Consider the following 22,409-nt stretch of genomic DNA (forward strand, 5'->3'; position numbering starts at 1 on the left):
TTTTTTGTCTCTAGATAACATCCTTATTATCTCATCATTTAACCTCAAGACAAAGGAAAAAAAGTTGTGCTGTATTAACAAAGTTCTTGATAAAGGTGGAACTCCTTCATTCTTTTCAATAGGAAGAGACAAAAAAGCTGAGAAGAGAATTAGAAAACTATGACCGTTCCTTTTTTGAAGAACTTGAGGATCTGAAATATAACTACAATGAAGAAGTAAAAAAAAATATAATCTTAGAAGAGAAGTTGAAGCAGCTTTCTGAAGAGTTTGGCATCCAAGTGCATAGTCCAGGCAACACTGCTGTTGATTAGACTAGTGTTTAGTATTCTCAGCATTGATACAAAAAATAAATTCCACAGCAGTTATGTAATATTAATTTGTCTGTGGTTATCTTAGAATAATACAAGTCTCTTAAAGTTACACTAGTTTGCACACACCTAAGAACGCAGAATTGGATTAGTCAACAGTTATATACATCAGTCAAAATAAAAGTGAGTTTTACCTCTCCCAGCTCCTTCACAGTATCACATTTTAATTCAGAACAGTTAAACTGGGTAATACACAGGTTTCAGGTGAAGTTGAAACCTTGGGCTTATCCTAAAATTTGAGAAACTCTTAAAATGTCAGCATATGTAGCTAAGTGTGCTAAACTCCAGATTAATAAGAATAGATAATTTGCACTTGCTGTCTCATCTGACCATGCTGTTTAACTCTGAACTCAGGGTCAGTATGTAGGATGGCTGTATTTACATCCCTGGTTATTTTTACCTCAATTTTAAAAAACCCAAGAACAAAGAACTGAAAATTAAATTGGTATTTCAGCCAAACCAATGGTATTTTTGTACATAATTGATTTTTTATTTTGTATATTTTATATAGCTGGATGTATACTTTTATAGCAGAAATAAAATAAAACCAACTCAAACAATCATTCAGTCTCACCTTTATTATTTATATGCCTTATTGTACTTAATATACCCTTGAAGTTTCCTAATTGAGATGCAGTTGTAAGTGGAAATTATTAAGCCATGTCTCCCTCCAATTACTAAGGATCTCCAACATAAAACTAGTATACTTTCTATTATTTATTCTGTTTGTCCCAAAATAGTGGAAGTGCCCATAGGATAGAGAGTAATTGGGGTTTCAAGTAATAGCATAATGCTTATGTTAAATAATACAGGGAAAAGTTTTGCCCTATAAGAAACTGTTACTACTTAAAAAAAAGTTATCAAATTTTAGACAAATTCTGGTCCCATCAGAAATATGTTCTTTACTGTAAAGAAACTAGATCCTAAATCTGAATCCTACATATAATAGTGTCATAACAATTATATTTTTTAAAGTGCAACCTATGTAACTTTTCCATTTGATTGCATTCATTTACTAAGCTTTTAGAACGACCCATTGATAGACAACAATACTTCTTACACCTAATGTTGACAGTTTCCAGAAACAGGTTCAAAAGTTAAGGATTTTTCAGAAAAGAAAATAAACATGCTGGAAGCTAGATCTCGCTCTGGCTGTCAGATCTCTGTTATCTAAAATTAGTCATTTAGGATAAACTTAAAATGATACAGTACCTGTGCTGTTGCCTAAGCTGGTAGATTATTTGTAAAAAGTTCTGTGGTAGACACAAGTAAGAGGAATGCAGCACACGGGACAATTAACTTAGAAGCAGAAAATCATTTTAAGCATCAAACTTGATATCTTTGAGTCTGTCAAATCTTTGACCATCCAAGTTTGAGAAATGGTGAAACAAACTCTTTGGTTCAAAGTCACATTCATATTTACTTCTATTAAAAGAAATTACAACAGGCTGAGAATTCAGGTATGTCTCTGCAAGTGGCCAGGGTAAATCAAGATGATGGCGATGGAGCTAAAATAAAAAGAAAGAAGATCGGCTCAGCAATTTTGATAGAGTAGCACAACTTCCAGGTTGGGGGGGGTGGGTATGTGTGGGTTCTAGGATCCTCTGCATTAGGGCACTTAAAACCATTAATCAGTTATCTGAATAACATGAGTAACAATGAAGCACAAAAGGCAAACTAGAACCAAGGTGTCCTCCACAGTTTCAGAAATAATACAAACGTGCTAATTAAAAAAAATCACATTCTTATTAATAATACTTGTTCCATAAGTCATCAATACAAGAAATTAATTTTTAAATAAAAGAATTAAGATTTAAAATTAATGATTCCTATACAGAGAGGCAAGAAAATACTATGTTCTCAATTACTTTGTTAGCATAATGTTGGGAATGAAAATATTCAATGTCATCATTGCAGTGATTCAGTGGCTTGACTAATTCTACTGTCATCTCATTTGATGGAGGACATTTATTATTAAAAAATTTGGAAAAAGAGACAAAAAATGAGTACTGTACAATACTTCATATACTGTGAATTATTGTAGTGTTTTTCACATGTCTATCCTTATTACCTTGATTAAACACCCATCATGGCAGTGCCACACAATTCCTTCAACTTTACCCTCACTGCAGCTTTCAAACCAAGACAGTATGTCACTTTGCTTCAAAGTAGGTGGATTCTTTATTTCAAATGCTCCATGTGGTACCAGAAGATGTACAGGGTGCTTCTTGCTTCCTAATCCTATGTTTAAAGAAACAAATATATTCCTGTTAGTTAACATGTGATACCTTAAAATTTTTCTCATTTTTGTTACTGTGGCTATCCTTAAAAGTACTCTGTGGATTTCTGTTAGATACTACAATATCGTCCTGCCTTTAACAAAACATTAAGTGTATTTTTAAGTATCAGATGCAGCTGTCTATCCTCACATTTTAATTTATTTATTTAAATCTCCTTCTCCTTTGAATAAAATAAACATGACACAGAGATTTTTACAGTTGTATGTTTTGTCCTTCTGGTCACCTCCTCAGTAACCGTAAAGCTACTGGCTAAATTCTTCACACTTCAGATCACAGTCAATGGCACAAACATCTTAGTTCCAGAAAATCTGGCATATCTTTTCATGAATATGGATGAATACTTAAACCAGGCTGTTAACAACTGCATTGCCTCTTCACTGACTGTTCAACACAAATCTTCATTTAAGAATACAGCTACTGAATTTTTTTTTTTTTTTGCAGTTCTTTTTATGTGCTGGGAAAATGCTTAGACCAGATATGACTGTCCTTGCAAGTTATCCTGACAGCAAAGCTCTGAAATTAGAACTCACTTGTGCTCATATCCAATTGTTTTTTTGTTATAAGGCTTTTAAAGGAAGAAGCCACAACCAAAATTTAGCTTAAATTACACTCCCTTAAAAAAAATTCCTTTTTCATAATTTAAAAATTGCAACTTATGACTAATTCTAGGGGCTCCAAAAATGGTTGAATAAAATTTTCTACTTCAATGGACTAAACAGCATCAGAAGAGCAAGTAAATAAAGTGAAGAAAAGGCACCAAGAAACAATCTTAAAAAGTTATTTTAATATTTTAATAGTAATATTTAAAACAGCTTTTCCAGTCCAAATATTTTTTGAAAGACTAAAGCAAAGCATTTTTATAGCACTGAGGTTTAATAGAGATAACTAGTCCCATGACAACTAAGTTTTCTAAGGTATTTTTGGGTGACTGTTCCTTCAGCTATCCCTTTCTCTCCCTTCTATGAAGGTTGCTACCAGAGAACTTTTAAAAAAAACTTACACAAAGAAAATGCATAGTTTTCACTCAAAAATAGCACTAAATTAAAAAAGTATTTAAGCACAGACCATACAAACTTACCATACGGATTTGCATTAATATTAGTCCCAATAAGCTCCAATGTTTGTTCTAGAAGTTCTGATAACGGCACTGGACTGATTTCCAGAAGCCCTGGGTCAGCATGGCGTTTCAATACCAGTGCTATTTCAGCCTCATAATTTATAACAGATGAGTGCCAGCAATACTGCTTACTATTTTTCTCCACAGGCACCCAACCTATGAGAAAACACTGCATTTTACCAAAGTAAGCATCTCAAGTTATTAAGTATGCAATAGACCTGTACATGCATTTAAAAAAAAAAAAAACACAACAAGAAACCACAGTTAACTACAAACAGAAAGAGTAACAAGAGAAACTGTTGTGTGTCAGAAGAATGCAAATGTGACATTTATGCCTTCCTGGATAGTGAATGAATGACATTACAATTCTTTTTTTTAAATACAATAACTGCTATTTTTAACTCTGGAACTAATTCTAATTCACTCCAAAATTCACACACCCACTCTCACCCACCCCCTTCCCCAATTTTACCTGTGCTGCATCATAGGTACCTGGCATATGTCCATTTTCATCGGGCAATGGATTGCCATTAGAGAACTCTAAGTCCTTTGCTGGAATCCAGGTATCTGGAACAGGCTTGAAATCCTCTTCAATATTCCATTCAAATTCTAAACGTATAAATGCGACATTTAGTTTTCAGCAAACTGTTAGCCAATTTTGCTAACAGTTTTCAATGTTTGTTGTTTTCAATGCAATTATTAAAGTACCATTGATCTAAACCTTGTTTTACAGACAGTAGTCCCAGTTACTTCATACAAGCACCAATATCTGTCGCACTCGAGTAGTCTACAATTAGGATGGTTTAAAGAAGCACGTAGCCTTTAAGTAGTTTAAAAGTTCAAAAACTAACTAAGATTAAAGAAATAGCTCCCTATGCCAGTTTAAACCTCTCTCAAAGTAAAGAGTGAGGTTAAAAAAATTGGAGCAGGATCACTGACATTTCCCATGTTAGACTAGTTTTTCCAACTGGCTAACTTACTTTGCCAAAAAGAAGGAAAGAAATCTTCACAGACCTTTGCAATCTTTCAATGAATGCAAGAATTGTCTAAACTTTTTTTCGCCTTGTTTGCTGGGTCTTCGATCCAGTCTGGCCCATAGATAGGGTTGCCCTAGGGTTTCCAGAGAGAGAAAACCAGCATGTTACTGAGGTAACCATACACTGCAGAGTACTGAAATCAACTGTGTAACAGGCAAGAATTCTCAACTGCCACTAGAGAAATTTTATATCCAAATCTGCTATTTAAAGTCATAAGTTACACTATATGAATCTAAAAATCTATTTTAGATTCTAGATACAGTCTTGCCTAATATAATACAAAGTTTTTTACAATTTCATGGAAAGGCAAGAACCCCAGTGATGCAATGAATCACAGTCTTCTCATTTCCACCCCAACTCCATAATTCTATTAATCTTCCCCAAGGAAATCAGACACTATTATACAAGTCCCAGCGTGCAAGAAGACTTACTAATACGACATTTTAAAACTGGAATAGTTCCTGGATTGTCGTGTTCACTTAAACCATACTTCATGTATTTTAGAGACTAAAATCTGTAACACCTTCAGAAACACCTGCTAAGTCTATGGTAGCTATTACTTTGTGGTCAAGATGCTTCATGACAGTTGACTTCACAACAGCTGTAAATAAATCATACCATGAAAATGAAAACTAAGTAAAGCAAGGCTTCTAGTCAGCATGAGAAATCTGCATACGGGTCTTCCTTCTTACCTTTATAGGTAGTTACGTAACAGCAGGTTCCGTCCACCTTTTCAGTAGGAATTGCATTGTGTATATCTGCCGCTAATGCTTTTCCAGATATAGTTTCAGTTGCCAAAACTTTAAATGGCTGAAAAGAAGACAAGTGGCTATGTTATTGCCTTGCTTTCATAGGGCTCCTTACAGTTGGCCTCTACTGATTTCTACCACTATCGAAATACACCCTTGTTTCTTCAAAACTTGACAGTTTGGAAAATACTCTAAGACAGAAGAACCAAGGCAATCTGTTTGCTAATTCTCTCCCCCTTTCCCATTCTTGATTAGTATTTAAAGATGATTTTGCTTTCCACTTTAAATAGGGTATATAAACTAGAAGGGGTCCAGTCCAACGCTGCAATATTTTAAGATGACTCATGACTAGCTCTCCCACGCTTTCAGTTTGGAGCTGAAAGTCAACAGCATCATGTTAGTGCAATACACAGACCAGTGGAATGCAAGATGGCCAAAGCATCCTGGTATTAAATACTTAGTATCAGTGCTATCAACTAAACACTTCTGTGCTTCAAAAGAGCAAAGAAATACATGATCTGTGGATCTGAAACAAATAGCCAACTAATAGAAATTTCTAGTAAGATATTACAGCTTCTTTAACACTTTCACTACAAACATGCAAGCAGTTGTGTTTGGATTCAAATCTTCTCCTCTACAGTCATCATACTTCCTTCTTCTCTCCCCAGTCAACTTTGGCTTTTAAGCTGCACACTGTCTCTTTCAGTGGACACAAAGCAAGTCCTTGCTTGCAGAAGTCTTGAAACAGAATGCTTTTGTTACATGACACGTCTGTTTCACATTTTAGTTATAAATCTGTAACCATGACATACAGCGTATATTAAGACTAAAGATTACATGATAAAGAAAAATTTCAGGGTAGTGAGAAAACAATCCCACTGGTTTTATCAGCACCACTCCCCCCTTTCTTCCCTACCAGTCATAACCCCATTTTATCTTTGCCTAAACTTTGTAAATAACCCCAAAACAGCGTGTGCCAGTTCCACATCTAATACCCCGTTCACTTTTCCTGTATGAAGGAACAACAGTGTAGGGATGTACCCTTACATGACCATTTTCGATGGTGCTGGTACCCTGAGTTGAACAATTACATTACTGTCCTTTGTGCAACCATTTCAGGTCTTCGGTCCAAAAGCCAATCGCCAGTGGGACTGAGTCACCCAGCTGGATTCAAGTTCACTACGCAGCTGCTACTAAAATCAGGAAACACAAGCTGGAGATCTGCAGGTGAATGCCACACCAACCTGCCCACGTATCACAGCCTCAAATTAATTATTCTGTCATAAGCCTGATATTCCTTCGACCACAAAATGAAAACAAATAAAAACCAAAACAAAACAAAGAAATAGACAAGCTCCTTTTTTTTTTTTTCCCTACGAGGCTCACAGGCGGGGACAGCAGAGCGGTTTTACACAGGCTCCCAATGCGGTCACGTAGGAGCGGCCTTCACTTAGAAAAAGCAAACACAACATCAGGGCGACAACATTTCTGCGTGGGGCTGAGCTGAAACGGCACCCAAAAAGCCCTTCTTCCCTGTATTTCAGGGGGAGAACCGCTACCGTGCATTTCGCTCAGAATCTGCAGCCAAACCTGTCGCCACTCGGCTGTGGCCAGGCGGCCCTGACGCGGTCGGTGCTGTGGCAACCCGCGGCCCAGCGATTTCCTCCGGGCTCGTGCAGGGGCCTAGCCCCGCCTGCCTGCCTCCCGCTCCCCCGTCCCCTGCCGCCCCGGGCACCTGGCGCTCCCTCTTGGCCGACGGCTCCTTCTTCACCTCGGTGACGAACAGACAGGGCACCTTACGCTGCACAGCGCTCCGCCGCCTCATGGCCACGGCCGCCCGCTCCCGCCGCGCCCAGCAGCGCGCCTGCGCCGCCCCGGCCGCGCTGCGCCACGGGAAATGGAGTCCGCCCGGCCCCGCCTGGGACGCTGCTGAGCGACCGAGCACCGGGGGCATCGGGGCCAGTTCCCTCCATCGGCCCTCAGCGAGGCGGTGGCCTCTGCCCGGCCCGGGGCCAGGGACAGCTCCACTTTGCCCAGCGGCAGCTCCCACAAGAGTGGACTCCTGCCTCCATGGGTCCAAGGTCCTACCAGGAGCCTGCTCCTTAGGGTGCATCCACCTTCTCCGGTGCGGGGCCCTCCATGGGCTGCAGGTGGATCTCTGTTCCGCCGTGGACTTCCATGGGCTGCAGGGGCACAGGTGCCTCCCCATGGGCTGCACCATGGGCTGCAAGAAAGAATCTCTGCTCTGGTGCCAGAAGTCCCTTCTCCCTCTCCTTCCCTGAGCTTGGTGCCTGAGGGTTCTTAGTCACATGTACTCTCACTCTTCTCTCTGGCTGCTGTTGCCTAGCAGGCTGTGGTATCTTTGCGGTGTCAAAGGTTTGTTCCCAAAACCATAGTTCCATCAACAAGAAGTTGGGTATTATTTAAGCCCCACCAAATGGGTTTTTTTCCGTTTTACACTAAGGAAGCACTAGAATGAGAGACTCTTTGAAACAGTTTGTTTTTCTATGCTTTCTTGGAAGCAAGAGAGATAAAGGAAGATGTTCAGCCTGGACAGATCATGTAGTAGCATCATGCTGATGTCCCAAGCTGGAGGAGCAGTTGGCAACTGTCAAAATGTAACATTCCATCCTGGCTAACAACTGCTTTCAGTTCAGTTCAACAGTTCAACCACATGGAGAAGGTACCACCTGCTTCACTCAGCTATCTTTTGTTTTAGCTACACTGTCCATCTGAGTTTCATTTCATCTGAAGGTCCAGTATTTGAAGGAAAACTACTGTTTTCAGGATAAGATTATGATTTTCCTGACAGCTGATAGCATAGCTTTAATTTAAAGAAATATTTATATTCCACCTGGTAATAATCCAGGCGTGGGTATGGGCTCCTGCTTATTGCATCCATTTTTAAGAGTTGGGAATTTAGGGGTTAATGCCAGGGACATGGGCTTTGACTCCAGACCCCAGTGTGTCTGGTGGGATGGCCCAGTTGTAGTCACTACAGTCCAAAAGTTTTGGAGATGTTACTCATAGACAAAGTTGTTAATATCTGGAATTCAGTGAAACCTGCCTCCAAATATTCCAATATTTTCAAGTGTGGCTCTGTTTTTGTCTAAAAAATGACACAAAAAATCATTTAGAAGTAACTGGCAACCTGGCATTTACAGCTCTCAGCTAGGATTCCGTTCAAATCCAGGGTATAAACCTGACTTTACATAGTCAGGGTAGTGCTCATGAGCACTTGCCTCTTTGGAATTACAAGTTTAACATATACTTGAGAAAGATACCTCAGCTTATAAGGATAAATGAATTGCACCATCAGAGATGATGCTAAAAACTGTAAACTTTAATAAGACAGTGCTATAGAACAATAATTTTATGCATTACTAACAAAAGTCACTTGTCATGAAAGTACTATCTCTGTAGTTTTGTGCAGACATTTTAGCTGGTGCTACATTGATCAACAGAGAAAGAGCAGCAATGTATGTATGAGTAAAGAAACAATAATTAAAAAAATCCATGTAGAGTTATTATTCCCATTAGGCTTTTGTTTGTTATCTATAAAAACAGCTGAAAGATGGTGAGCAGTGTGATGGCAACAGTCTCATAATGTCAATTCCCATTTCTTTTCATTTTTGTTGTTGGGAATCTTTCTGGGTTTTGTTTCTTACCCCATATTTCCCCATAGACCTATGCCTTTTAATAGTAAGACAGTACTAGTTTGCACTTATACAGCACATTTCATTGGAGATTGATCTGATTTTCCTGTTGAACAGGAGAGAAAACTCAGCCACATGCCAGTTAAGTGGCTAATAGATTTTTTTTCCTCCCAACCTCTCATGAAAAGTCTGCAGTAAACTAAGTAGACTGCCTTACTCCTCTTCTAATCTAGGAACAGTTTTACATCATCAAACTCTGTTGACCTAACTCAAGATAACTTTAGACCTATCTGGAACTTAAGATAACTTTCAGAATAATTTGAAATGTTGTAAACTATCAGAACATGGTCACACAAAATCTTAGTTATATGTTTACAGCAGTGTGAACTGTCATATGTTCAGTCGTGTTCACATTGTGCTAATCCATTTAGTCCATTTTTTGATTGTTATACTTACAATACCTGAAAACTGTTTTCTCTGGCAGCAAAACTACAGCAAGTTCTCCTGTTTCTGGGAGACAGAGCCCGTAGGCTGTAGGAGGATAAGCTGTGACTTCTTTCACAGAAAACCCCGTAATATAAATGGACTTTATTTGCCACCGAGTAACAGTGAGTAAAAATATTTTCTCAACAATTTGTTCATTAGAGTAAGGAAATAGACAAAAATGTACTCCCAGCATTTACTTCCAGTGCTTATGTAATATATAATATGGTCAAGAAATGGACCATGGTGAACCAATCAGGTATGATCTGCTATCCCAGCAAGCTCAAGGCAAAGAAGGATTGCCACATGAATTATTTTACCTGTCATATTACGAATCTTCATACCTATTAGTGACATGAAAGATCAAGTCACAAATGGCAATTTAGGTGCTGAGATCCATGGAGTAAAAATGTTGCTTAACTTGTATTTTTGACAGCTCTCTCATAGTTAAAATGGTTAGTATGCAGATAATCATTTAAGAGAAATTAAAAGTAGTGTGTGTTGTGGGGGAGGAGGTTGGTAGGGACACTAATAGTAATATTTGTTGATAGAGTACATGTTGTATGGATGAGACAACCCTTGAAGAGATAACATCAGATTACAGTGATGTGTGTGCAGATATATTTCCAGTTCATCGTTTTGAATGAAATTTTCAGGCTTGAACATTGGTTGCACGTTGCTGAAGTACGGTAATACTGTGTAAGGCAGCACACTTCTTTGTGGAAACCCCCACCATTACAAGTTGGGGTTTTTTCCTCAGCCCTCTCTAAGAGGAGCTCTTGACTATTAGGAGTCCTGGTAGGCAGCCGGAACCCAGAACAGGGTAAGAGTCCAGAGCAAAGAACCAAGACAGATGTCAGAAGCAGGAGTGAAGAGAGCAAATCAACACGAAACCTTGTGTTCCTGAAATTCCCCCAGAAAAACATAGCATGTCATATCTGAGCATGTGGAGCTTAACTAACCACACAGGACCAAAGCAAGAACTTGAGTGCTGTTTCACTGAGTGCCCATAATGCTTTTAGCACAGTTCCCACTTACACAGCATAGGCTCACTTTTAGGTGTGGTGAGAGTCACAGACTATGCCCAAGAGGAACTATGAGCAACGTCCAACAAGCAGAAGCAGAAAACAGACACAGTCCTTTGACTTTTTATTGCAACATGTACAAATTCAAAGTCTGTTTGCAAATTCTAAACTTGCATTTATTTGTGCTAATACTTAGAAATGTTGTTAAACTAATTTAAGTTTGTTTTGGCTTATACTACCTGGAGCTAATAATATCCTGTTCTGGACAGTGAAAAAGGCTCTATGAAGTCAGTGTTTTATCTTACACATCTCTTTCATGAGATGCAACAAATCTGATCTGCAATAGTGTTATAAAAATGGGTTTAATATGATATACATGCTGCTCATAGGCAAACAAGAGATGCATAAGAATAACAACAACTGGAATAATAGAAAAATGCCCACACTTTCTTTTAAACTGGAAAATATATCCAACTTCTTTAATATAATGCACAGAATCCTGATTGGATCTATAGTTGCAAATAGGTCAGCTCGAACAGTACAAATAGATTCAACATTTTTCATCATTTATCTTTTCAGTCCATTGCATTTCCTGGCTCTTGGAATATGTTATCCCAGTACTGAAGCCATTTTGCTGCAAACATTATATAGAGAAATTCCTGAGAAAAATAATATATTTTCTGATTTTCTTCTAATTAAGTGTAAATTATTTTTATGAACTACGCATTCCTTGTACCTATTAAAGAGAGTTGATAAGAAAAAAAATATCTGCAAGTTTAAAATGGGCAATTCTGTACTTAGCATTGCTAAATTCTTCAAAATGGATACTATGAGATGATACAACTTGCCTGTTATTCAGCATGTTTAAAATATTTTCATAGGTGGGATCGTAAACTCACCCACTCACTCATTTCAATCCAGGAATGATTAATCACGCATTTCTCTATCTTGTAAATGTCTTAAAAGGGATTGGAAGAAAGAAGTTTGCTGACTCAAATTAATCTATCCACCAGCTGGAAGAGATAACCAGCCTTTTTTAAACAGCTTAGTGATAAAAACGTTCCTCTTTCAAAAGTCTGTATTCAGCAGTGCCTCATCCGTCCATTCAGAGGATCTAGTAGCTGTGTTTTTCCTACTTTCTGGAGTTGGAAGGTGTTCTCTTGCCAACCACTGCCCAATCCTGATAAGGATGTCAAAAGTATACCTGATAGTGTGAATGTGGATTTGATATTCTAGTTCACTCCTAATAAGGTACATCTAATGCTCTTGTTTGCAGATGTCCCATTAAAACAGGATGTCCAAGGAGGGATTCTGCATCCAGTCCTTCGTCAAGACTCACTCAGAAATCAAGAGAATATTTTATTGCCAATTCATCCTCCACTGATTATAAACCTCGGTGATGAAGAGGATGATGAAGAGGACGATGGAGAGGAGGAGAATTGTAAACAGTTTTTTTTCTTTCTTTTATAAGGAAGTTAAATGGCTTTTGTAAATTCTTGCAATGTACTTCACAAGTGATTTATTGTAATAACCACTACATTTTTATAAAAGAGTTGTTGACAAGTTTTTTAAATAGTTTTCAGCTAATCCTTAAAATGTTGAAACTGATAGTCACCAGATGTAAGCAAGGCAATTTTTTCTAACTCCCTTGTATTCTTTAGTATATATTTCAATAGTTTCAATATTTTATATTTCAATAATTCACACACCTTTTTTTATTAAATTAAGTTTAAAATGCGATCATATGGCCATCAAAAACTCTTCAAAATTTTGAGATGAAATTACAAGCTTAGGAGGTACTTCTTTTCTGGGAAACAAATTTTTGAACAAGGGCTGTACACACTCATCACTGAAGGTGAAGTCACAGGTTTTTTACAAAAGATAGTTGTGTGAGTGAGTTACACTTAATTTCATCAACTGATTTACTAAACTCTGCAGGCAGTCTAATTTTTTTAGAGGAAGTTATTCTTAAATCTAGTGAAGAGAGTCCATGCAAAACTCTTCACTAGTTTGACTGAATGTTTATGTGTATATACATATATATGTATATATGTTAATATATTTAAACCTTTGACTGTATCTCACTTAGAGATACGAGATTCTTAGGGAATGAACAAATTGCACATTCCTGAAGAGTGAAAAGTGAGAGAATGACCTACTCTCAGGAGTGCACTCAGCAAATTATTGTAGTGCCCCAAGCTAAATTTCACTTTCTCCCTGCCCATCAGGTAGGGCAGCCTGCTAGAGCTTCCTAACATGTTTTCAGTCTGAATATGCTGCATTAACTCAAACAACAGTTCGTCTTCAGAGCTTTAACTGAGAGAGGTAAGGAGCACTCACTTCACCAGCTCTGATAGCAGACATTACAGAGTAGTAATTTTTGGCAAAGGTGTCACCCTGTCTGGTGACATTTTGAAACAGATTTCATTGTGGGTGTAAATGAAGGATTATTTTCAAAATGAATACCTGAGATGCTTTTGAATCATTTTAAATGAACAAACATTTGCTTCTTAATATGCGTTTTAACTGCAATTCCATTATACATGAAAATACCTAATGTTAAGGAGTCATTTTTCTGTCTGGAAGCAGAGGTTGCAGTCAGAAACAAAAATAACCGATGATAGAAATGAAAGTATTTGATTATTAAGAAATGTTGAAGATATTCGTATAGTTATCTTGTAATCTTTTATAAATATTTCCTACAGCTGTTTCTAACTTGAGGCCCAAGACCACTGCAGATATTGAAGAGGAAAGAGCAATAAGGGATATATGCTATAAATCTGGTAAATATGAAATTAGTCGCTCTTTTCTAAACAGCAATGCTGCCAATACAGTAATCTTTGGGGCCTTTTTTTTCCCCCTCTTGGGGCATGTTTAGGAGAGTATTATGGAATTCAGAACCCTCACAAACACCAATCAACAAAAACTGTGTCTTCACCTTGGCAAGATGAGCTACTACCCTTGGAAGCTACTGAACAAAACTTACAGAAAGGCAAGTACTTTTAATTCTCTTGAACTGTGTTTACCACTTTTAAAATGGCTGTAACAAGGCAAAACTATTATATAGTTTGCACTTCTTTGCCACTTTTTAAATTTAGTGAAAATAAAATATTACAAAGAATTTATTTGTATTTGTAAGCATATTGCCAAACCACTTCATTAATTTTTACCATGTATAGATATAGATATAGATATATAGTCGCACTTATGTGACTACCTGCATCAATTCTACATGGAAAAGGTAGAAATGGGTCATTAAGGCAATGTGTGTACTTTCCTGACATGCACAACATAGGTCTTTCATATAATTTTTCTTCACAATCAAGATTTGCGTAGTCTAATTTTAACCATCCTAATGTTAGCAATGTAGTTTAAATTTCTCATCGAGGCTCTCTGTTGTAAGTTGAGAAAGACTGGAACTCTTATGGGGCTATTTATTGCATCATCAGATGCACCAAAGGAAGGTGAGATGAGTCACTTTGCCAGAAGTGCTCTGACCTCTCTGCTGACTGTCTTGGGTGTCTAGATAGCAAAATGTAGTGATAGAGCAAACTTTTCTGTAACTAAATTTAGATTAAGTAAATACCCCCCTCAAGGGTCTTGAAACGAAAGAGTTCCATTTTGTTTCAAATGCTGGGCTTCATCCAGCATAGTTAAGGTCAAATAAATACAAATTCATATTTACCACAGCTATTATGGTACTTCATTCATTATTTTCTTCTATTTTCTAAATTTAAAGTGTTTGTAAATAAAGTAGTTTCGATAAGCTATTTCTAACACATATATAGATACATTTAGTCTACAGATGAGGGAATCAATAACAAATACATAAACATAGCTTTTAGGAAGTGTATATCTTTATCATTAGACATATTTAGAGGAAAGGATAGATATGTTTCCCCAAAGCAGTTTTTCATTTGAGTTCTCTGAGGCTTTAGGTACATCTTGAAAATGACATAAATTCATTCAGTGAGGATTCAAAAATATGATTCATGGAAAGTGAGAAACTCGTGAATAAGCAGGTAGTTTATAGCTAGGTCTTTACTTTGATGCCACAGTCTTCTTTAGCCTATGTATTATGATATTATCTTAGAGAGCACTAATCACTGGCTCATAGAGGTGGGAGGCGGAGAATGTCAGTACCATTCCGTGGGCTTACCCACAGCTAAACATTCTTTCTGCTGCCTTTCCAGGTGATGGTAACACAATTCCTACAAAATGTAATAATGCAAGAAAAGAGAAAGAGAGTTCAGAAAGGAGAGTACTAATAGAGAGTACTCCCAGAAAAGATCATAAGTCCTTTGACAATGGAGGTAATATACTGTAGCATCAGCTTCTCATTGCTGAACATCATGTGGTGAATAAAATAACCAAAGATGCATGCATTAAACTTCACCATTTTACATCTGAGTTATTCTTTGTTCTTTATGTTCTAGACACTCTTTCTCATGCTGCACCATTAATTATAACAATCAAAACCACTGTTTATGATTATGTATTATGCTTATCTTAAGATTATACTGAAAAAAAAATCCTTTAAGCTGATTACAATTGACTTTTTTCATACTGAATTTTGGGAAAGAAAGGATTCTGTGGAGTTAAAAAAAGCAAGTGTAGAGATGCGCACATGATGAAATGTTTTCAAAAACCATTACATTTGTGAGACTATCCCTAGTTGAGGTGAATAAGCTTTAAGTTTTTCAGTTATCTTACAGAGAAATAACAAAGCTGCAGTCCTCTATCTTGTGTAACAGTATCCTATCCCTCTGCATAAACTTGGTTGATATAGATGAAGACACAGTGTTTTGACCCTTTGAGTTCAGTATTGAATCGTCATTAAAGCTGAATAATGCTCCATTCTCCTTGAATTTACTTAGTACTCAGTGGTATTCAATCCTTTTTCTTCATAAATATTTATTAGTGGTAAAAATAGTAGTAATTGTTGTACTATTCTTTTTTCCCCCTTAGTTTGTCAATGCACTACCATGCCAGGGCTGCTTGCTCTAGCTTGGAGCAAACTGGTGTGGGTCTTGTAGCTCCAGAACTTTATTGGACAGTAAAAATGTATCTTATGTGCTACTTCTTTTCCTGTGACCTTTATATACAAATGTATCTTTCTTTTAAACATTCTTTATGTTGTTATAAACAGTTACCAGTGGGAAACAATGCAATAATTAAATCTCTGTTTACACCTGTATGTATTCAAAGCTTTTTTTCCCCTCCTCTTATTTTGTGGGCTTTATTGAATCAGCTATTTGGTGGTTGTACTTTTTTATTGATTTCAGCTAAAACCATGTAATATAGAAAGCAGACTCTACATTGTTCACCTTTCTCAGGGTGCTCTTGAGTGTAGATAACTTTTTGAGACTCTTTTCCTCCAGGAGGTGGTGGTTCTGGGACACAGAGGAGCACATTTTTTGATGGGACTAGATTTGAGGCACCACTACCTTGGGAAAAAGAACGAATTTCATCCAAGTATTCCAATGTGAAAGGTAATCCATTATTATATATTTCCAAATTTTTATATTTTAGATCATTTTTGTTCCTCTGCAAGTGTGGTGGGCATTATATATTTTGTGTGAAACCAATATGAATTGAAATTTCCCATTAAATGTGTGATTTCTTTCACTGCAAGATGACAGCAGTCATTGTATGCTATGGTTCGTTTCTGCTTCTTTTAGCTAGTTTGCATCCTCTGTTAGATTCAATGTGGGCAGGATTAGTCCCTAAGTTATTAAAATCTTTTATGCTCAAGTGTTAGATCACATGGAGCACTGTGCACTTTCCAATTCTGTCAAGTAAAACAGATTTCAATGTAGGTGGTATCTCACAGAACATGGGACTTAATAGAACCAGTAAAAATATAGTTACACTTGTGATAAAGTATGCCTATTAAAAACTAATCACATACAGTGAATTAAAATACCTACACCAAAGTACCTTGATCATAAGCTTCATTCTTTTCCCAAAGAATTTCAGAATTTATTTGTCAATGTAGAATATGTATCAATATGATTATTGTATCAATCTGTAGGTAGATTGTTACCCGGTTATTTCTTGGCAGTTTTAGAGTAAAAAGAAAAAAAAAAGAGATTTTGTCTTTAAACTACCCCATAAACTAAAGAAAAAGTAGAGGATTTCTGCCACATTCTGGCCTGAAATGAGAGAAACCAAAAGTGTTTACTTACATTAGTGGGAGAAAAGGCAGAACAAAGCCACATCTTCCTGAAGAGTAGAAGGGGCCAGGAGAAGAGCACTGTTGTTACCTTATACTGAAACTTTCCTTCTGAAGTTCTATTTGTAGTTTGAAGTGAGCTTATCTATGCAACAAATGCTATTGCTATTTTATTCTCCTCATTATGTATTTTGTTATGTTCATGTACTGCCCATGTTCAGGATGTATCTAGATGCTACAGGCAGAAATCATTCACAGTTCAGCCAGGTGTCCTTTGGAGTGCATGGCATGGTCTCCATGGGCTCAACCATGGGTGTTCCAAAGGTCCACACATCACTTATGAAGTGTAGAGAAAGGATGATCTGGTCTTTGCCTGTAGAGTCAATTTTTGAGCTGGCTTTCAAGATTTCTTCTGCTAGAGGGAAGAGAGGCACTTTTAATTTCTTTTTGGCGAATGATACTTACAGAATAATTAACATGTGAAACCATGTTCCGCCCAAGACAACCCATGTATGAGGTGGGAGATTATGTTTTCAAAACACCACAACAGTTTTGGATAAAAACATTTTGTCTGCTTTCTAAAAAAGTAAATATATGTTATTTTAATTCATCAGAGACAAACCACACTGAGCTGGTAAAGAACCATCGCTGTAAGGAAGTAAAAGAAAATAAATGCATTTCTGAGGAGCCAAGAAATTCAGCTAATACAGTAACTGGCAAAGGTATTTGCAGAAAACTGCTGGTTTATTCATTTTTATTTACTAAACTGTGAGATGATTTAGTTAGTTTCCGTTCTTAGTGTCAAATGTGGACAGTCCATATTTGGATTGGACTATCCACAAAGAATATTTTTTTAATCTTATTGTCTAGCCTCCAGTCTCCTGCAATATGTCAAATTCTGAGTAATAGCACAACTTTTTGTTTGTATTTTCACTTCTAGGAAATCAGACTTTGGACCCCAAAGTAAAACCAAGGTACCAACAAAGGGGTCAAAGTAAGAATGATGAAACTGCTTCTTCCAGTCCTTATGGGAAAGAAACTGGAAGATACACTAATTTAAATTCTCCAGAACCTCGACGATCAGCATATGTAGTCTATCGTACAGTCACTCAAAAACCAAAGTTCAATGGATCTACAGGTGGGCTCCTGCTTACGCAGAATTCTTAAAATTACTGTCTTTATTGTGCTGCAGTCAATTGTGTCCCTGCAGGTAAATATGTTATTTATGCCTAAATACAGGTATAAGTAAATTTGATTAAGCATAATTTTGACAAATAGATTTCAACCATATCCATAGACAGAAATGTAAAGATTTATAAAGCTTTACAATTTGTCAGAAAGAAAATCCACAAACAATAATTGAGCCACCGTCACAGCAGGAATTCATGAATGCAGTGATGTATTGATGTGCACAAATATACAGTTACCCAGTTTTACAGTATCTTTTACGTGATTTATTCTTTCCAAATATTTAGTAAACTTTATTAGGGTTAAAAACCCTCCACTTTTAACTTCTTATTTTATTCTAACTAATGATAATAGAAGTAATTTTACAGTAGAATTTATGTTTTGTCTTAAGAAATATTTTTTATTCAACTTTTATTGTCCCAGTAAGGTGTGAAAAAATGACCTTGCTTTGCACAGTATAATTCCACAACTAGGATTTCACCAGAGTTAAAGATTGCTATGGATTTATATTTATTGTCATTATTTAGGGTTATTTTTCATCTTGAATAAACATGGGTTTGGATCTTATTCAAACTTCTCTTACCTATTTAAACAGAGTGGACATTTTTGTGATTTATATTAGTATTATTTTTTCACATTAGTTATGTTGGACAAAGGACTGAATCCCTTCCTCCTCCCATTCATGCAGGATGATGTTTTCCTTCATCTTTTTTTCCATCTTTGAAATACTCTACTGTCCTCTTGATGATACATGCTATGTCATTAATTTGACAAGAAACCTACAGGTGGGATTCTGAGCCTTACATCTTTCTTTCTGGCAATCTGTTTTGGATGTAACTCTGATTTTATAACTTTATTTTTATCTTTCTAATAGAGCTTTGTACATCATTTGGGCTTCATTTGCCTTTCCACCTTCTGTGTCCATGGTTTCCCTGGATAATTGTATTTTTTCATCTGTCATTTTGTCAACAAATTCAGTGGGAATTAATTTAAATAACCATAAGTTAAGAAAGTGATTTCATCTTGCCAGTTTCAGCCATCTTTTAAGCTGTATTGAATCTCCATCTTGAGGTGACTCCCTGTCTTAATTTCTAATAACAGGAACTTACTTCAGACAGAGTAATACCTACTTTAAGTTGAATAAAGTTAAGTGACATGAATTCCAACATCACTGCTTAGTCTTGAGGACAAATAGCTGTGTGTTTTTTGTTTTTCCTCTGAATGGTTGCTTTCATTAAATGTGAACAGGTTGGTATAGAGATATAGAGAGAACATTCTTAATGTGAAGAGTGCATTTTATCAAATTTCCATGTTAAAAAAGGATAGAGCATTTCAGAAAAAATGGTAATCAACATTTTTGTTGTAGGAGCAATCATTAATGTTTTTACTGCCTTTCTTTCTAGCAGTACCTGAATCATATGGTCAGAAATGCTCAAAACAGAAGAATCAGCCTGACAACAATAGGAGATTTTGGACACAAACAGAAAACTATGGTAATACTTACATGTTGTGCATAAACTGAAAATTTTAGGATGATTATTAAATTAATAATTTGAGTTATTGAATTAAGATAGAACTATCCTCTGTTATTATTAAATTAATATTAATAATATTAATTTTAAATCAAATTTTCTAGAAAGTGGCTTGTGATTAGGCACCACACTCTGAGGCACAATCGTCTAGCACAAAAACATAACATAGCCTTGTGCTATGTTATGCTAAAACATATGTGCTAAAACATAATCTGGCCTTGTGAAAGCACTATATTATAGTGCTTTCCCAAACAGGAGGTTGGATTATGGATTACTTTGATTAGTATGGATTAGCAATTGATGCCTTTGGGAAGATCTTCAGCACAGAAACATTCCCTTTGTTAAAACCAACGATGTCCATGGCAGAACCACCTTATTTGGAAGATCCTGTATCACAGAAATGCTGCAATATTACAAATGATCTTTAAAGTATTAGAGAGTTTGTCTTCAATACTAGCTTGTGTTTCAGAGGTGATATGTTATTCACCTGATGCATTCATTGACACTCAGCTAACGTAATATTTAATTCACATATCACACTAAGAGAGTCTTTCCTAAAATTGTGTCTGAAATAAAGAAACAACATGTATGTTTTCCCCTACAGGCAAATATACTTCAGGATCTTCTAATTCACCAACTTGGAGAAAAAGAAATCCACAGGCAAAACCCATCTCTAAGTTTAAAACAACCACTCAGGTAATTGATAAAAATGGTTTAGTCTTTTTAGGTCAAGTGACATGTCTCCTCACACCTAGAAAATGTAAAGTGCTTGTAAGAGTTGCCCAGTCAAAACCTGCAAGATTCTAATCAATGTTAAGCAGTCTGAAAGAGTAGTTGTGTTTGTTTGCAGACACGTACTTTGGTTTCTTTGTAGACATGTACTTTTGCCTGTATAACTACCCTGTGATTTCTAAATTTTTTTACAATAATACTGGTGTGAAAGCAAAATGTCTACCTACCTTTATAGTGGAGTACTACAAAAAACAAGTTTTGGATTCTAGCACAGGACAAACACAGTAGAGACTATATGAGTGGTCTTTTTGTTTCTCTGCTGGATTGTTCATGAAGCATCAGCAATGGCTGAATGACAAGCAGCTGAGGTCCAAATTCATAAAAAGTCTCAGGCTACAAAACATTCGCAAGACAGTCTAAGGACCATTAATGCATTTTACAGCTGTCTTGAAAGCAGAGATTAGAACCTCAATCTCATGTTTACTGCTTAAATCTTTCTGAAAGAGTATGTAGTTTTACTTTAGTAAATTATGTACAAAATGTTCTGTATATCTATTTTGACAGCAGAGCCAAGAAGACATGGAAGGCAATAGAAAAGGAGAAAAAGAAAAATCTAAAGGAAAATAAGGAGATTATCAACTGGAATACAAAAAGATGATGAACCTGCAAATTCCAAAAAGAAGGTGTAGGAATTACACTGTAATGTTTCTAAGCTGGCTAAAAAATTTAAAAAGTATACTCTGCACAGTCACATATAAAGGTGTTTAATATATTCACTAAGTTTAATCCATTGTGAAAATTTGGCAGTTGAAGTTATTTTTACAGATTATGGCTGTACACCAGAAGACTGACAGTAATAGATATCCATAGAGAGCAAAAATATCCCTAAGCAGTCTTCCCCTTTTTTATTTGACAGATCTTTAAAGGCATAATTCCTAATATGAATAAATACTATTTACTTAGCAGTTTCAGAAGACTTTTGATGTGGACAACAATAGAATGTAGCTGTTCTGGTGTAAAAGCCATATTCTTAGATGGCTTAGCTGTTTGCCAGATGTTTGGGGGCTCAGTCTGAATTTGATCTTGAACTTTTGCTATTTTAGCAGAGAAAGAGAACTGTGTTATGAACTAAATGAACTTCACAACAAAACTCTCAGAATTAAATGAAATATGTATTTGCACACATTTTAAACTAAAATATGAAGAGTTGGGTAAAGACTGAGAGGAAGACAGATAAGAATGAAATTTTAATATTGCTTCCTGGAGAAACAAACTTCATACCGAGGTGTTACATATACGTGACTTCATATCTTTATCTGAGATGATTTTCTTTTTTTTTTGTATTTGCCTCACCTTTGGTCATTCTTAGAACATAATCAATTTTTGAGAAGAACCCTTCAAACTTCTTTCTGTAACACTGACAATTACTGTCCCATAATTATCATGGTAGCACCTGTAACTCAGTATGAAAGCACAACCTTGGAGTCTTTTATTCATTGTGACTTCTCAGAGCATGAGGATGGAGCAGATACCTTCCAGGGTACTTCTAGATGAAATTATTCTCTCGTTCTATGAGAAATATAGTAATATATTTCTCTGTCCTACTTTACTGAAAATATCTCAATAATGGAATAATTTTTATTCTATTTTGAAATTTATATAGGCATCACTTTTCTTAACTGAGAGAAGAATAGAAAACCCTAGAGTATCTAGTTTAGCTAAGTACAAGTGTACAAAACAAAACACGTTTTTAAATCAAGGAATAAGGTGTTGAAAATGTTCCCAACACCCCTAATTAAACACTGCATATGCAGCCTGTTGGTTCATGCCACACAGATGCCTTACCACAGGAGAAAATCAAACAGCTCCTTGGAATAGGGGAACCTGCAGGGAGCTCCTGCTTGGTACAGGTGATTACACCCCCTGCCTGGCCTCACCTTTATTTAGCAGTGCAGCAAGAAGTTCTCAGGTGAACATCCTTTCTGTTTGACAGTAGGAATGAGGAATATAGTTGGCTTCTTTGGGAAAATCCTGTAAGAGTTCCAAT

General features: G+C 36.4%; 3 protein-coding genes across 12 annotated transcripts in view; 2 read left to right on the forward strand and 1 right to left on the reverse strand.

Moving 5' to 3' along the window:
• CEP290 (centrosomal protein 290) overlaps window positions 1-931 on the forward strand; it is a 52,560-nt gene extending 51,629 nt beyond the window's left edge. For all 7 annotated transcript variants that reach the window (XM_064655497.1, XM_064655501.1, XM_064655499.1 and 4 more), the window contains one exon: window positions 123-931. In XM_064655497.1, the coding sequence (XP_064511567.1) occupies window positions 123-311 (189 nt within the window). In that variant the 3' untranslated portion in view covers window positions 312-931. The remainder of the gene's footprint in view (window positions 1-122) is intronic.
• RLIG1 (RNA 5'-phosphate and 3'-OH ligase 1) lies at window positions 928-7,842 on the reverse strand. The gene is made up of 7 exons (XM_064655514.1): window positions 7,307-7,842; window positions 5,515-5,632; window positions 4,800-4,895; window positions 4,278-4,394; window positions 3,747-3,941; window positions 2,440-2,609; window positions 928-1,876 (listed from the first exon to the last, which is right to left on the reverse strand). The coding sequence occupies exons 1-7, from the start codon at window positions 7,790-7,792 to the stop codon at window positions 1,688-1,690; spliced, it is 1,371 nt and encodes a 456-aa protein (XP_064511584.1). The 5' UTR covers window positions 7,793-7,842; the 3' UTR covers window positions 928-1,687.
• On the forward strand, window positions 7,630-21,148 carry C5H12orf50 (chromosome 5 C12orf50 homolog). 4 transcript variants are annotated; one of them, XM_064655515.1, is made up of 12 exons: window positions 7,630-8,254; window positions 9,712-9,835; window positions 12,012-12,176; window positions 13,441-13,518; window positions 13,614-13,727; window positions 14,929-15,048; window positions 16,117-16,227; window positions 17,525-17,632; window positions 17,851-18,048; window positions 19,502-19,591; window positions 20,235-20,326; window positions 20,927-21,148. In XM_064655515.1, exons 1-12 carry the CDS (start codon window positions 8,246-8,248, stop codon window positions 20,987-20,989), a joined length of 1,272 nt encoding a protein of 423 aa, XP_064511585.1. In that variant the 5' UTR covers window positions 7,630-8,245; the 3' UTR covers window positions 20,990-21,148. The 4 variants fall into 4 exon arrangements, with proteins under 4 accessions (XP_064511585.1, XP_064511587.1, XP_064511586.1 ...); XM_064655517.1 differs by having other exon boundaries at window positions 20,930-21,148; XM_064655516.1 differs by having other exon boundaries at window positions 19,505-19,591.
• The last annotated feature ends 1,261 nt before the right edge of the window (window positions 21,149-22,409 follow it).

This window comes from Pseudopipra pipra, chromosome 5 (assembly GCF_036250125.1).
Source record: "Pseudopipra pipra isolate bDixPip1 chromosome 5, bDixPip1.hap1, whole genome shotgun sequence".
Lineage (NCBI taxonomy): Eukaryota > Metazoa > Chordata > Aves > Passeriformes > Pipridae > Pseudopipra > Pseudopipra pipra.

Excerpts from the sequence above, each read along its gene's own strand:
- C5H12orf50 (XM_064655515.1), top strand. Across the intron at positions 16,228-17,524 it reads CAAGTATTCCAATGTGAAAG|AGACAAACCACACTGAGCTG; the intron begins GTAATCCATTAT and ends TTAATTCATCAG. Across the intron at positions 18,049-19,501 it reads AAAGTTCAATGGATCTACAG|CAGTACCTGAATCATATGGT; the intron begins GTGGGCTCCTGC and ends CTTTCTTTCTAG.
- RLIG1 (XM_064655514.1), bottom strand. The coding sequence starts at position 7,792 with ATGGTGCAGCCCATGGGGAGGCACCTGTGCCCCTGCAGCCCATGGAAG. Across the intron at positions 4,395-4,799 it reads TTCATTGAAAGATTGCAAAG|AATTTGAATGGAATATTGAA; the intron begins GTCTGTGAAGAT and ends TTATACGTTTAG. Across the intron at positions 1,877-2,439 it reads ATGATGGGTGTTTAATCAAG|CTCCATCGCCATCATCTTGA; the intron begins GTAATAAGGATA and ends TTTTTATTTTAG.